Source organism: Pseudorca crassidens, chromosome 5 (assembly GCF_039906515.1).
Source record: "Pseudorca crassidens isolate mPseCra1 chromosome 5, mPseCra1.hap1, whole genome shotgun sequence".
Lineage (NCBI taxonomy): Eukaryota > Metazoa > Chordata > Mammalia > Artiodactyla > Delphinidae > Pseudorca > Pseudorca crassidens.
In genome coordinates, this window is record NC_090300.1 from 139,080,067 (window position 1) to 139,093,237 (window position 13,171).

General features: G+C 47.5%; 1 protein-coding gene across 3 annotated transcripts in view; it reads right to left on the bottom strand.

Moving 5' to 3' along the window:
• Positions 1-13,171, bottom strand: part of RUNX1 (RUNX family transcription factor 1) — a 247,017-nt gene that overhangs the window by 38,054 nt on the left and 195,792 nt on the right. For 2 of the 3 annotated variants that reach the window (XM_067739429.1, XM_067739430.1), the window contains one exon: positions 4,975-5,166. The exons of the other annotated variant lie outside the window; for it this stretch is intronic. In XM_067739429.1, the coding sequence (XP_067595530.1) occupies positions 4,975-5,166 (192 nt within the window). The remainder of the gene's footprint in view (positions 1-4,974; positions 5,167-13,171) is intronic. 3 annotated transcript variants of the gene reach the window in all.

The following is a 13,171-nucleotide window of genomic DNA, read 5'->3' on the forward strand; positions in this document are numbered from 1 at the left end:
GGCCTTTTTTAAAGGAAAAAAATGAAGACTTAGCTTTCTCCCCATCCTTCATCCCCATTTTTTAAATGCCTACGATGCAATTGATTAGCAGGGGCTTTTCAAGCTTTCCTTAAACTTTGTTTATGTGGCATCAGCCCAGAAGACGGAAAACAGTAACTGAGTTCTCAGTTCCTCTAGTTCTAGTAACTTGTAACCTCTCTGCCTGCTGGTGAGGAAGAAGGGGGATGCGGCTGCAGCGCCCACCAACCCGCTTACACCCCACGCGAAAGCTCTTCATTTTGAGTTCATTCCACTGTTTTTCCTCTCTTCCCTGCCCCCCTTCCTTCTTACATTTATTTATTTTTATTTATTCATGGGAACACCCGATTCAGGCTTGTTTTCCGTGTAAGATTCTGGTGTTGTAGACCTTGAAAGGCTCTCAAACTCTACTATACCTAGATAAGAGTTATTTTTAGATCACTCCCTTTTCATGTTCACAGCATGTCTTGTAAGCTGATTTCTAGCACCCTGAATATTTTGCTTTGTGTAACCATGACCATTTGCAGATTTTACGCAGAAGAACGTCCGGTGTTTGACTGAGGGTAGCCTCTACCTCCAAGGTATTCCAACAGCTCCCGCCCCTGCCCTCCCACCCACTTTGTTTTTGAGCTTCCAGAATTGCTAGAAGAGAGAGGAAGGAGAGAGAGAGACAGAGAAAGAGGAAAGGGGAGGGAAGAGACGTTGTGCATTTTGATATTTTACCCCTGAGGCTGGAAAGGGCATTTATCTCTCCTCCTACAGAAAAGTGAAAAGGTTCTTTTTTTGTTTTTTGTTTTCTTTCGTCAATCCAGCTGATAAAGATTGACATAAGTAACCTGGTACAGCTGAGATTCAGTATCTCAAAAAGCTACACAGACAACAGGCACCAGAAAATGGTGTATCCAAAGTAACTTTAACTTGTAGGGTAACTCACTAGCAAAACAAAATCATTCGGAATACTAAAATTCAGGAGGTGATTTAAGAGGTCAAGGCCCCTCTGGACATACAGAAGTCTTAGAGCAAGGCACCCACACTCCTGCAGGCTGATCAGATGTTGCCGGAGTCTGGAGGTTAAGAAGGCCTCGGTCCCAATGGACCCCACAAGCGAGACTCTTTCATGCAAGAAGGCCAGGCAGTTACCCCAATAAAGTAAACAGAGTGGCTGGGAAGCTCTCTCGCTGCCCCCGCATCCTTCCTTCACTCATGCTTAGAGAGTCATTATTCTGCGTTCAGTTTTCTTTTCTCCCCATCTTTAAAAACAAATGTACACATCTCCAAAGGAGGGAATTTATTCAGATGCCCACCACAGAGTCCAGCCCTAAAGTTATTATTATCAACACCTAGTGATAATAGAACACAGTCTTTACAGGCCTGCCGGGTGAGTGGCCAGCCTAGCACTGCTCCTGTCTCCCCTTTGGTGATTGGGATTTTACTTGACACTGGTCAGCCCTGTGTCTAATTGATCCTTGATCCAAGAGTGAGAGCCGGGGAGAAACTGCCACCCACCGGGACTGGCTTTGGAGCCAGAAAGGTCTGCGTCTGAGTCCAAGTCCTTCACTTCCAACCTTGGAGATCTGGGCAGTTGTTAACCTCTGAGGTTCAGTTTCTCTGTCTGTGAACCACACCACAGGATTGTAGGTATAACACAATGTACACAAAAGGTCTGACTTGTTTCAAAATATGTCATAACTGTTCCAATTAAAGAGTTAAACCTCGTGTCTCGATGTTGATGGCAACACACACAAGAACAAAACTCGGCCTCTTAGTTTCTCTGGTTTTGACGGTTTTCTGCACCAGTAGATTTTACCCCGTCTCCATTTTCCCAGAAAGGAGGGACTTATGTAGCTTAAATGTGGTTCATCATTTTTGGTAAATCAGGAGTCAGAGTCTTAAAATGACGTGCTCGGGTTGCCTGAAGCCATCTCTAGGGGGTAGGTGTGGCCGCATCGGCAGCAGTGCCCTGTGGGTCTAGATTCTGCCCTGGTCCATCTTGGAAAGGGACATGTGTCAGTTTTCTTTCCCGTGACTGTAAAAGAATTCTAAAACTCGGCTGTAGAAGTTCATGATGATGTCCTGACTTACTTAAACGCGTAGCCACGACAAAATGGCTTTCTGTTCAATTTTAAAGACCTGGTAAAGTAGGAAGTTGAAATTAACCTCAGCCCTTTTATAGCTGAAACCTCAACAAATAAACAGTGGTTTGGTGGCATGGCAACCTGGCCCCCTTTCCCATCTGCACCCTGCTTCAGATCATTTGAGATGGCTATTTTGGGTGATTCTCAAGCACATCTCCTTCTAGATACATAGAGGCATTATTCTATATCTGTGATTTCGTACTGAAGGAGTTAAAGGGCCAGGCATGACCCTCTGATGAAATCCTAGCAAGACAGGGTGTAGCAGCCTATCAACTCGTGATCTCTCCGAGCCCGTAACTGTCGACAACTCCGCCGGGCTGAATACATCCACACATTGGTACGGCACTGCTGTAAAACTGCTCTGACTACTTTGGGGAGGTTTTGCTTCCAACTACTGCTGCCATTTCAAAGCGAGCCATAAACACATGCTGAATTTTTATATAAAGCATCTTCTTAAATATAATACAGAAGCTCTAGCGCTAAGCTGGGAAAATAACCATTTTCCTGTCCATCAAGAACAAAATGAAGGTTCTGGCTGAAAGAGACTTTACTGTTATCCTTGTTAACTTTCTAACTTCAGGGAGAAAAAACTCCCAAGGGTCTACTCAAAACAGGACGAAGGTAAAAAAGCATTTCCTTATGGAAAAAAGAAAGAAAGAATAAGGAAAAGTAGATTTACATGAAAATCTCCCAGATACTTATTTTTTAAAAGTTGTTCCTACAATTTTACAAGTGACACCCTGAACGGCAAATCATGTTTTGGAAGGAAAGAACGTCAGCGATGTAGTTAACACATTCTCTCGAGTAGCAGCTAAGCCTCCAAGGCACTCTAAAAGCAAGTTATTATTACTTAGATGTTGCAGAAGTACAAAGTTTTTAAAAGGAACAAGAAACGGGGTTAAACCTGATACTCTGCTAAGCGTACAGTATTCCAAAGAGCTGAGGAATGCCCGTCCGTGGCAGTGCCTCCGCCTGAGAGATGCTGGCTGCTGAGGACAAGAATTCAACACCCCACCCTGCCGTTTTCTTCTTGGTAAAGAGAGTGTATCTGACCAGGAGGGAAATCAGATCTGATTCACTCTTCACCAAAACTGAAACCAAGCCGAATTCACGGTGACGATTTCCACTTGCCCCCATGTGGTTACATTTTCCATTGCCTTTCAAAATGCTTACTATTTTTAGTTCCAATAGCAGTAGAAAAAGGCAAATCCCTTTATCAACCTAGTAGTAGAAATGGTCAGTTATGTCATGAGAGAATAAGAGAACAGAAGTCTCCTCTTAGATGTTACAGATGGAATCCTGAAGATGACATAAATGAATGTAAATGGCCCTAAACACAAGATCCAGCCATCCCCTGGAGAATTTTATTCTATTTAGAAGAAAAGTGGCATTTTCCCCTCAAGCCCATCTCTCTCACTTAATGTGCCGTTTCATCTAATTTCTCATACACACTTGCATTTTGGAATTAAAAAAAAATCTATATGCATATTTTGAATAAGTATGCAATGATTGAGCACCAGGACACCAATGGTTTCATGGGACCTCTTCTTAAATACACCTAAGATGAAACTGTAGATGAGAGGCAGCCCCCCAAAATCAAGCTGAGGTTTCTGTGGTCCACAAAAGGGCGACTCTACAGAGAGGCCACTTAACAGCTGTCTGCATAGTATCTTATGGGAGGAGTTCTCTGGGAATTTCCCCCGCAAATAAAAATAACTTCCCCCAGAATCATGACTGTGAGAGTGAATGGCATGGACCATCGGGCTCTGAGAAAGAGGGTGGGTGTGCCTTTAAGAGCCCCACATGTGCTAATCCCAAAAGAAACCCACGGGCTGGAAACCCTAAAGGACTTAGGATGCTTGCACATCTCACAATACAACTCAAACAGAGAAAACACCCGGGAAAGCTAATTTCTGCTGTCCCAGAAGGGCAAGGAGCATTCCCCTTGCTGGCCACCTGCCCTTTCCCCCAGATGTGTTGCTTATCTCTTCCTTCGAGTTAAACAAGCCTGACCCTTTGAGAAAGGAATCTTACTGTGACCCTACCATACACAGCTGTGTCCTGCACAGCACCGAGAAAACGACTGCCTTTCGGAAATTTGACATGGTATCACAGAGCAAATAATCATTGACGTCAGTGCTTTCTACAGTGTAAATGAACTCTGTGTATTATCTAATTTGGCACAGTGGGTTTTATGCAATTACTGTATTTTACAGTGTTTTTGCAATTGCCAGCTAACCCCACGGTGGGAGGGGGGATAACCCGCCTTCTTTATTGATTGCAGGCTTACGAATTGCAATGAATACCCTTGATGGGGTGGCGTCCAGACACTCCTCCTATTTCTTTATATTTGCCAAAGAACGTATAGTAAATACAAACCCCTCAAGTAATCAGTAAGAACTTGAAACATCCTGACCTTCACCTGGCCTGATGTATGTGTGTGTGTGTGTGTGTGTGTGTGTGTGTGTGTGTGTGTGTGTGTGTGTGTGTGTGTGTGTGTCTTCAAGCTGAGGAGGTAAGAAAATAACCTAGCCAAAGCTAAGCTTAAAAAATTCGAGATCTGATCTACACAGCGATACATATCTGTCCATATCCTCTCTATACCCTCTGTAGCAGTGCCTTTCAATCTGGGGATCTTGTTACCACGCAGATCAGACTCAGTGGGTCTGGGGCGGGCCGAAGACTCTGCTGTTAACAAGCTGCCAGGCTGCTGGTCCGGGGACCAGCCGTTTCTGAGTGCGGACGAGGAGCCACAACCGGCCCGGGTGGGTTCCGCCCAAGGGTGAGGCGGGAAGCGGGCTCTGTCCGTCCGGGTACTTACCCTGCATCTGACTCTGAGGCTGAGGGTTAAAGGCAGTGGAGTGGTTCAAGGAGGCCCGAGGGTTGGGTGTAGGGGCCGGATGGTGTGGGCTGACCCTCATGGCCGTGCGCCGCAGCTGCTCCAGTTCACTGAGCCGCTCGGAAAAGGACAAGCTCCCGGGCTTGGTCTGATCATCTAGTTTCTGACGATGTCCTATTGCGGGGAGGGGGTGGGGAGGGGAGAGGGAGGCAAGAGATCAGAAGAGGTACCGTGGATTTGCTAAAACTCGGGCTTTTCTCGTCTTTCCCCTCCCTCTCCCCTCACCCCCAGCGTGGATCTGCTGGAGATCTGCACAGTTAGCTGCTCCCGGGGTCGGGGGGGGGGGGGATTCGGGGCCGCTGTCCCCACGGCAGACTGGGGCCCCTTCTGTCACACTGGCCGCTGGGCGCTCTGCCCAAACTGGGCCCCGGCACCCAGCTCAACCCTCTGTGCCCATCTCCCCTGGGCGGGATGCGGTGGGCACGTGGGGCTTGGTGGCGGTGGCGGCATGGAGAGAAGGGGCATTCGCTGTTGGCACTTGGCCAGGAAAGGAGGCCTGCCAGTGGCATCGGAACAGCTGCCCCAGCTGCACACCCAACCCCGGGCAGGTTTCAGAGGCAGCAATGTGGGCCCTGGAGCTTAGAGGCGCGCCCCTTCTAACAGGAAGCGAGGTGTGGCTGCAAGCCCACAGCCCTGGGAGGTCAGATTTCCTGTTAAGTGCAGGGCACGGGTGGCCCCTCTCCTCTGCTAGCAAGCTTTGCATGAGCATCCTTTCTTCCCTGAAGCCGACTTCCCCAGCTTCGGCCTTGTCCAGTCCAAGACTCCCAGCAGGCCGGGCCCACTGGAGCCCAAAGGGAGCCGCCAGCAGGTTGGCCGGGCTTCCCCAGGGGGCTCAGGGATCCGGGGTGGGGAGTCGGGCCCCTCAGCATCTGTAGACACAGCAAGTATCCTCGCCTCGCTCCTGGTCTAAATTGCTATCACGGTGATAGCAGCGGGCAGAGGCCATTCACTCAAGAAGGGCCAGGGGGGTTGGGCCTTAATCCTTCATCAAAATGTCTTTACACCAGAGACTCAGGCTTGTCGAGCAGAGCTGAGGCTCCCAGGTACTGATGTAGCCACGGGGGGCGGGGGGGGTGGTGGTGGCGGTGGATTCATTCCTCTTTCAGAGAGGCTGCCCTCCTCCTTACGTTGAACCAGGATGGTTCGAAGAGTCACTGACCAACTTCACAAAACCCTCGCCGGACTGTCAACTGGCCTCAAACCAAGATTGGAGAAGCAGCCTCCTTGCTGCCACGCTCAAGTGCCCTTTCGCACACCCGACCCAGTCCTCAGTGAGGAAGAAGATCCCTTGATTCCATGCCCCCCAGCCCGGCGTGGGAGTCGGGGTGGGAGACGTATATTTTAGCCCAGCTCCTGCTGCTACGATTATAAAATTAAAATTTATAACTTGTATTATGGTTCCAAATCTCCGTGGTTTGCCGTTTCTTCCTGCTGCCAGGCCCCATGGCACAGTTGACACTGTCTCAAATTCCAGACCAGAAAAAGGACGCACTATATTGCAGTGATTTTATCATGAACAAGACCTGTTTTGGCTCCGAGATGAGGAAAAATACTTAAGCATAATATTTGTGTAGTTCAAATGCAACGCTCCCTCTTTTCATGTGTCACCAAGGCAAATCTGGACTCTGATTCAGCCGCACAGCCCACAGTACTCGGTCTGAACACAAGGCAGCCTGAGTCACATGGGCCCAGCACACATGTGAGAGGCCTCTTACCCGCTGAGTATTTTAAGCACCGGCCTTGTGGGCGAAAGGCCATGGGGCCAGGTCCCGGAACAACCCCTGTCGTCCCTTTCCCTCAGAAGTACGAAAACATCTTTTTCTAGAACATTCTATTTCGGTCCACCATGGACTCATCTGTGGTCCCTGGATGGAGCTTCCCTTGACTCCTCCTTCCTCTTATCTCTGTGATACATTCTCGGCTTCCCGATGGTCAGACTGAAAAATCTGAAGTTTTCTCGTAGAAGAGCAAACAATGCCAACTCAAAAGCCATCCCAGGCGTAGTAATTCAGCCCTTTAAATGCCTACCATGACCTGGTGTTAGGGGTCAAGCAGGGAAGAAGGCAGGACAAATGATTCTGGAAAGTTCTACCTCCTCAGAAAGAATGCCGGTTGGCAAAGCTTTGGAGTCTCCGGCCAGCCTTTGAAGAGAGGCCTTCCATTGTGTCTGCCTCAGTCACCAATCTTGAGTGCCATCACACACCACCAAGAAACCAAACGGGAATAAGTCATTGCAGGTGACAGCCACTACTGCGGCCAGGAGCGACGTGAGATTACTTTTTCTTTATGAGACCCCTCTCATTGCCCTATGCTTAAAAAACAAAATAAAAGAAAGCTTTCAACACGTGAGCAACTTCTGCACCAGCTGACACCTGCCAAAGCCGTAGTCATTTACAGAGATTAACTGATGACTGTCTGCTCTACTAGGAACGTTCGGGCATAGCTCTCAGAGAAAACAATTCTTCACTCTAAGCTATTTCTTAAGCCCTGAGAGTTGCAGGGCTGAGTTTAATGCTGGAGGAGGGGATGAGAGTTCATCTCACACCCTCCCCGTGCTGTGATCCACAGAGTAAGTAAGAGCGTTACTGCCCTCCCAAGGAACCCTGGGCCCCTTCCTCACTACTAGTGCTAGAGAGCTATAACACCAAGGCACGGGGGAAATAAAAAGCATTATCATATTAAAGGTGTGGTTCTGATGTGTTTATAAGCTAGATCAAAGGAAGACCTAATTCCTCTTTTCTGAAACCATCAGATTTCGTGTGCCAAAGAGCAATGTTTTGCGTGAAACGTAGAAGCTTCTGATATAAACTTTCAAGCTGGGGGAAATGAGTGCGTTATGTCTCCAGTTTCCTGTATCTGTGTGCAATTAGCCCCCTGAATTTTAAATACAGGAGTATGGAAAATGTCCACGATCAAATTCACTTTTCTTCTTTCTTACTGACTACTGGGCCTCAGAGGGCAATAGGGAATTCAACCCCGGTGGTAGAATTACGCAATGAAGCCTCAAACACGTGCATGCTGGCAGCCTGGCTTTTTGAACACGTTGGAAGTCAGCTGTGTATGTCTACGTGGTGGTCCTGAAAATAGTGGCTACCTCAAGATTTCATACTGGGACATCTTACTGAATCTTTAGCAGAGTTGAAAGAGACCCTAAACTACGTTTCTCTATTACTATTTTCACATTTTCCAAAAAGTACTTGATTAGAATTTTATATATATGCAAAACTATACGAAGCCAAAAGAACAAAAAAAGAATAAAAACAAACTAATCCCATCTGCTCAATTTTACGTCTTCATTCCAAAGACATATGTCCTGCCGTCTTCTGGAATGGGTGCCCAACGGGTATCCCTAAATGTTAGGATATTTGTGATGGATAATGAGACCAGCTTTCAGTTTTCTGCTATAAGAACTATAGGCTGAGTAGGTATATGCATATTTCACTGACAAACAAAGTGCTTTTTCAAAGAAACATTGTTGATCTGTGGCTGTAGGTAACTGCAATACAACACAGATCATCCTTGAATTACAATTGGGTAATGTCCCAATAAATCCATCCTCAACTGAAAATATCATAGGCTGAAAATACATTTAAAATACTTAACCCACCGAACAAATTAGCTTAGCCTAGCCTACCTTAAACGTTCTCAGCACATTTACATTAGCCTACAGTTGGGCAAAATCATCTAACACAAAGCCCATTTTGTAATCAAGTGTTGACCGTCTCAAGTCATTTATTGAATACTGTACTGAAAGTGAAAAACAGAATTGTCGTCTGAGCACAGAATGGTTAAGTGTATCAGTGTTGATCCTTGAGATGGCATGGCTGATCACACAAGCATCACACCACACATCAACGGCCCGGGAAAAGAGCAAAGTTCACAATTTGAAGTGTGGTTTCCACCGAATATGTGTCGCTTTCACACCATCGTAAAGTCGAAAAATTGTAAGTAGAACCATCCTAAGTCAGGGACTATCTGTATATGATTTTCTATGAAAGAAAACAGATGAGGCTAAGTTGTTACCTTTTCTTGGCAAGTTCTGGGTAGAGAGAATCATTTCCTGACAATCAAAGTGCTTGTCCATGTTTCTGATATGAGTTTAGTAGTTTTCTTGAAAGATTCTCCGCAGAAATATTAGAAAAGGCATATACTCAAAGCAGTGTCATGATGAGCAGTTGAAAAAAATTGATGCAAAATGATGAGACCAAAAGGATATCTGTCTATATGTGTGTGTATATAGATCTCTATCTCCTTCCTTCCATCCATCTGTCTCACTGTGATTCTTCCAAAAGGATATAGGTTTTTCAAAAGATGTTTGCCAATCAATCTGATACTAACGACATATATCCGGGTATAAGAACATTGACATTTCCTTCTTTAATTTGCTATTCTTTATGACTAGGGAAAAGAAACCAAAACGTGTAGAGAACAGCTCATTTTTCCTGGTTTAACACTCTACCCAGGGTTAGAGTGCTCTGGGGTCATCAAAGTCATTAGGACTTTAAAGCACTGGTACTGAACATGGATGTGATCCTTCCTCAAAGTACCTTGCAGGCGGTGAAATAAAGCTTCCTAGGACTTCCCTGGTGGCGCAGTGGTTAAGAATCTGCCTGCCAATGGAGGGGACACGGGTTCGAGCCCTGATCCGGGAAGATCCCACATGCTGTGGAGCAACTAAGCCCGTGTGACGCAACTACTGAGCCTGTGCTCTACAGCCCGCGAGCCACAGCTACTGAGCCCACGTGCCACAAGTAGTTAAGCCCACGCGACTTGAGCCCATGCGCCGCAGCAAGAGAAGCCACCGCAGTGAGAAGCCTGTGCACCGCTATGAAGAGTAGCCCCCACTCGCCGCAACTAGAGAAAGCCTGCACGCAGCAACGAAGACCCAACACAGCCAAAAATAAATTTAAAATAAATAAATTTATTTTAAAAAAAACCCTTCCTAACTGCAAACCTATCCATCTGCTGGCTAATTAAATGTTGGGAAATACGGTCTCATATTATATATTGTGTATAGATGATATCTACATAGATTTATACATATAATTGTATACATAGATTATATATAGATTGTATATACCTTATATACACAATATATAATGTGATATAAAATATATACTGATATATGTAACTATATTAGAATACATATTATAATACATGTTTATATATCATCCAACTTTACATGTACACAGGTAGCCTAACTTTCCCCCCCTCTATCTCCTCCCATATCGTTAAGCTTAGAAAACAGCGCAAGGCTGGAGTCCTTCTGAACTGAAGAAGGGCTGGAGAAATTAGCCTCGTTTTTTTTTTTTCTTTTTTTTTTTTTTGCGGTACCCGAGCCTCTCACTGTTGTGGCCTCTCCCATTGCAGAGCACAGGCTCCGGACGCGCAGGCTCAGCGGCCATGGCTCACGGGCCCAGCCGCTCTGCGGCATGTGGGATCTTCCCGGACTGGGGCACGAACCCGCGTCCCCTGCAACGGCAGGCGGACTCTCAACCACTGCGCCACCAGGGAAGCCCTAGCCTCGTTTTTTAACCCATACGTGGGAGTGAAGGTCAGAGAAGTTATGTCATTTTCCCAATCTCACACAGTCAACTCGAGAGAGAGGGCAGGTCTGAAAACACACCCACTCCCTCAACCTTCCCCCCCCACCTCATGCTCCGTGCACCTAGAAATACCCATTTCCACGACTCCCATGTAACAGAGAGGAGAGGCGCACAATGTCCCATGGTTGTCCATCACAGGGACCCCGGGCACTTGCATGATTTGCACACTCTGCCTTTACAGTCCCACTTCTGCTCCCGGCTCGTCCTTAGAACAGAAGAGAGCCAGAGTCGTGGGGTGACCCCTGGCAGAGAGCTGGGTCTCACACGTCTGCAAGGGCATCCGAATCACCCGGACGTCCTGGCAGGGCTGGGATGGGGCCAGTGAGTTCAGAATAAGGTCCCAGTGATGCTGAGGCTGCTGGTCCAGGCACCACCCTGGGAGCATGGGTGTGAGCGCCAGCGATTCGTCCCTGTGGTGCACATACTTCCAACATGCTTCTCATCTGCCGGGTTTGGAAATTAAAACACCAAATATACCAGAACTGTGTTTAGACTAAGTGCCCATGGACGCTGAGTGATGGCCTTGTTTTGGTGATAACTATTTTGTGGCCTTTAAAAAAAGTTTTTAAATTCTTCAGTGTGCTGTACAGAGTGGCTGAAAATGCCAAAACTCTGCCCGCAGAGAGGTGGGTTGTGACCGTCTCTCTCCCACCATCCCTGAGATGACTCCCTGAGTCGCTGTTGCAATAATCAGGTGGGGCTGCAAGGGGAAGCCAGCATTCTCAGGCAGGAAGCAACTTCTGCCCTGCCGTCTAAGGAAAGACTTTGGGGAACAGCAGAAAAGGGTTACTTGGACGCTATGAGTCCATTCCAGAAATGCAGCGGCTGAGACCTCTGAGCCCCCGCAAGGCTGGGGGTGCTAATGCGGATGCTGTAATCCTTCTCTCCCTGAGAGATACAGCATGGCACCAGGGAAATGGGGCTGCCAGTCTGGATGTTAATAACTCTCCATCGTAAATCTGCTTTTCCACCCAACTTTCCTGCGGACAAGAGCAAGTCTCTTCAGCCTCCTTATCTGCAAGCCTGGAATTAAAGGACTAAGACGGATTACTGTGCGGGCCTCTAAAAGCATTCGCGGCAATTACATCTGCAGCGATTCGACTCAACTGGTTCCTGTCAGACGACTCTAAGCGGGGGCTTTCTTGAACAACTTCATGTGACATTAGGACTTTCAGAGTTCTCTTTCTTTTTTTTAGGCAAATACCTGACCTTTGGGAGCCATGAGACTGGTCTTCAGAGCTCTGTCTTGAACCCGGGATTCTCCCTGGCCTGCCCGACCCTTGGGTGTGCTGGTGGCTGGCAGCTTTGTACAAGGTATCCTGAGAATTCACTCTCCCTCTGCCCCCTGCTCTTTCATCCGTGGCCCTTTGAACAGTTACTAGTGACCTTGGACATCAGTTTTCCCAGATCCTTCCCTCTCAAGCTTCCCCTGAGCCTTTCCTGGTACCCACTGAGCATCCCATTCTGTTTTTGCCCCTTCCCCATAATGGCCCAAAGGCTGTATCCAGAGGGAGTGGGCCATTAAACTCAGCTTCAAGCCTGCTAGCAGGTTGTCAGGGGCTGCAGCTGGGAAGAAAACCACTCTGCTGAATCTTAATCCAGGGTCTCATTTTCCTGCATGTCTTATTGGTTAGAAAATAATGATACTCTTTGGTTCCCTGCCCACCCCTTCCCATCAGCGGCCAGAGGAATGTAAGGCTGAGATTAATGCTTATCAACCTACCCGTGCAATTGTCCACCCGTCCTCACCCATGCGCCCTGTGCAGGGCTTCTGTTCCCCTCGCTCATGCTCCTTCTAAACCACACCAAGCCAGTGGGGAAAATCCACTAGGACGCACCACTTCCTAGGCCATACATTTCTACTGACTGAGGGATTCCGCAGCTGTGATGCCTTACCCCAGAAGAATCACCAGCAGGGATGGCGATGCCTTTGGCTGAGAAGAGCTTTGGTTCTCTTGCAGGTGGCAACAGGGAAGTGAGTGACCCCTGAGTCTACCTGTGCACGGGGCTTCCCTATCCTCGGTCTTCCCAAACCGTGGTCCTGCACTGCCCCCTCACATGGCATGAAGCGCATGTTTTAGGGGTCAGGCTGGCGTTTTGCTAAGCGTGCTTTCTAGACTAGAAGGCAGACAGTTTGAATTCCCCACTTTGCTCCAGGCACACCGGCCATCTTGCTGCTGCTCCCATATGCCTGCCTCAGGGCCTTTGCGCTTGCTGTTTCCTCGGCCCAGAACACTTATTCTCCAGATACCTGTGGACCAGATCTCTCCTATTTTTTTCCAGTCTTCGCTTAAATTTCATCTTCTCCCTGAGAAATTCCTGAACACCCTAGTTTAAGTTGCAAACCCTCTCCAACCTGGCCAACCCCTGACCCTTTACCTTGGGTTTTCTCCATACCATTTATTAATGTTACTTACAGTCTGTCTAGGCCCACTGGGCTGCAAGCTCCATGAAGGTGGGATGTTGTCTCTTTTCTCCACAGCTGTATCCCCAGTGCATAGGAGAGTACCCCG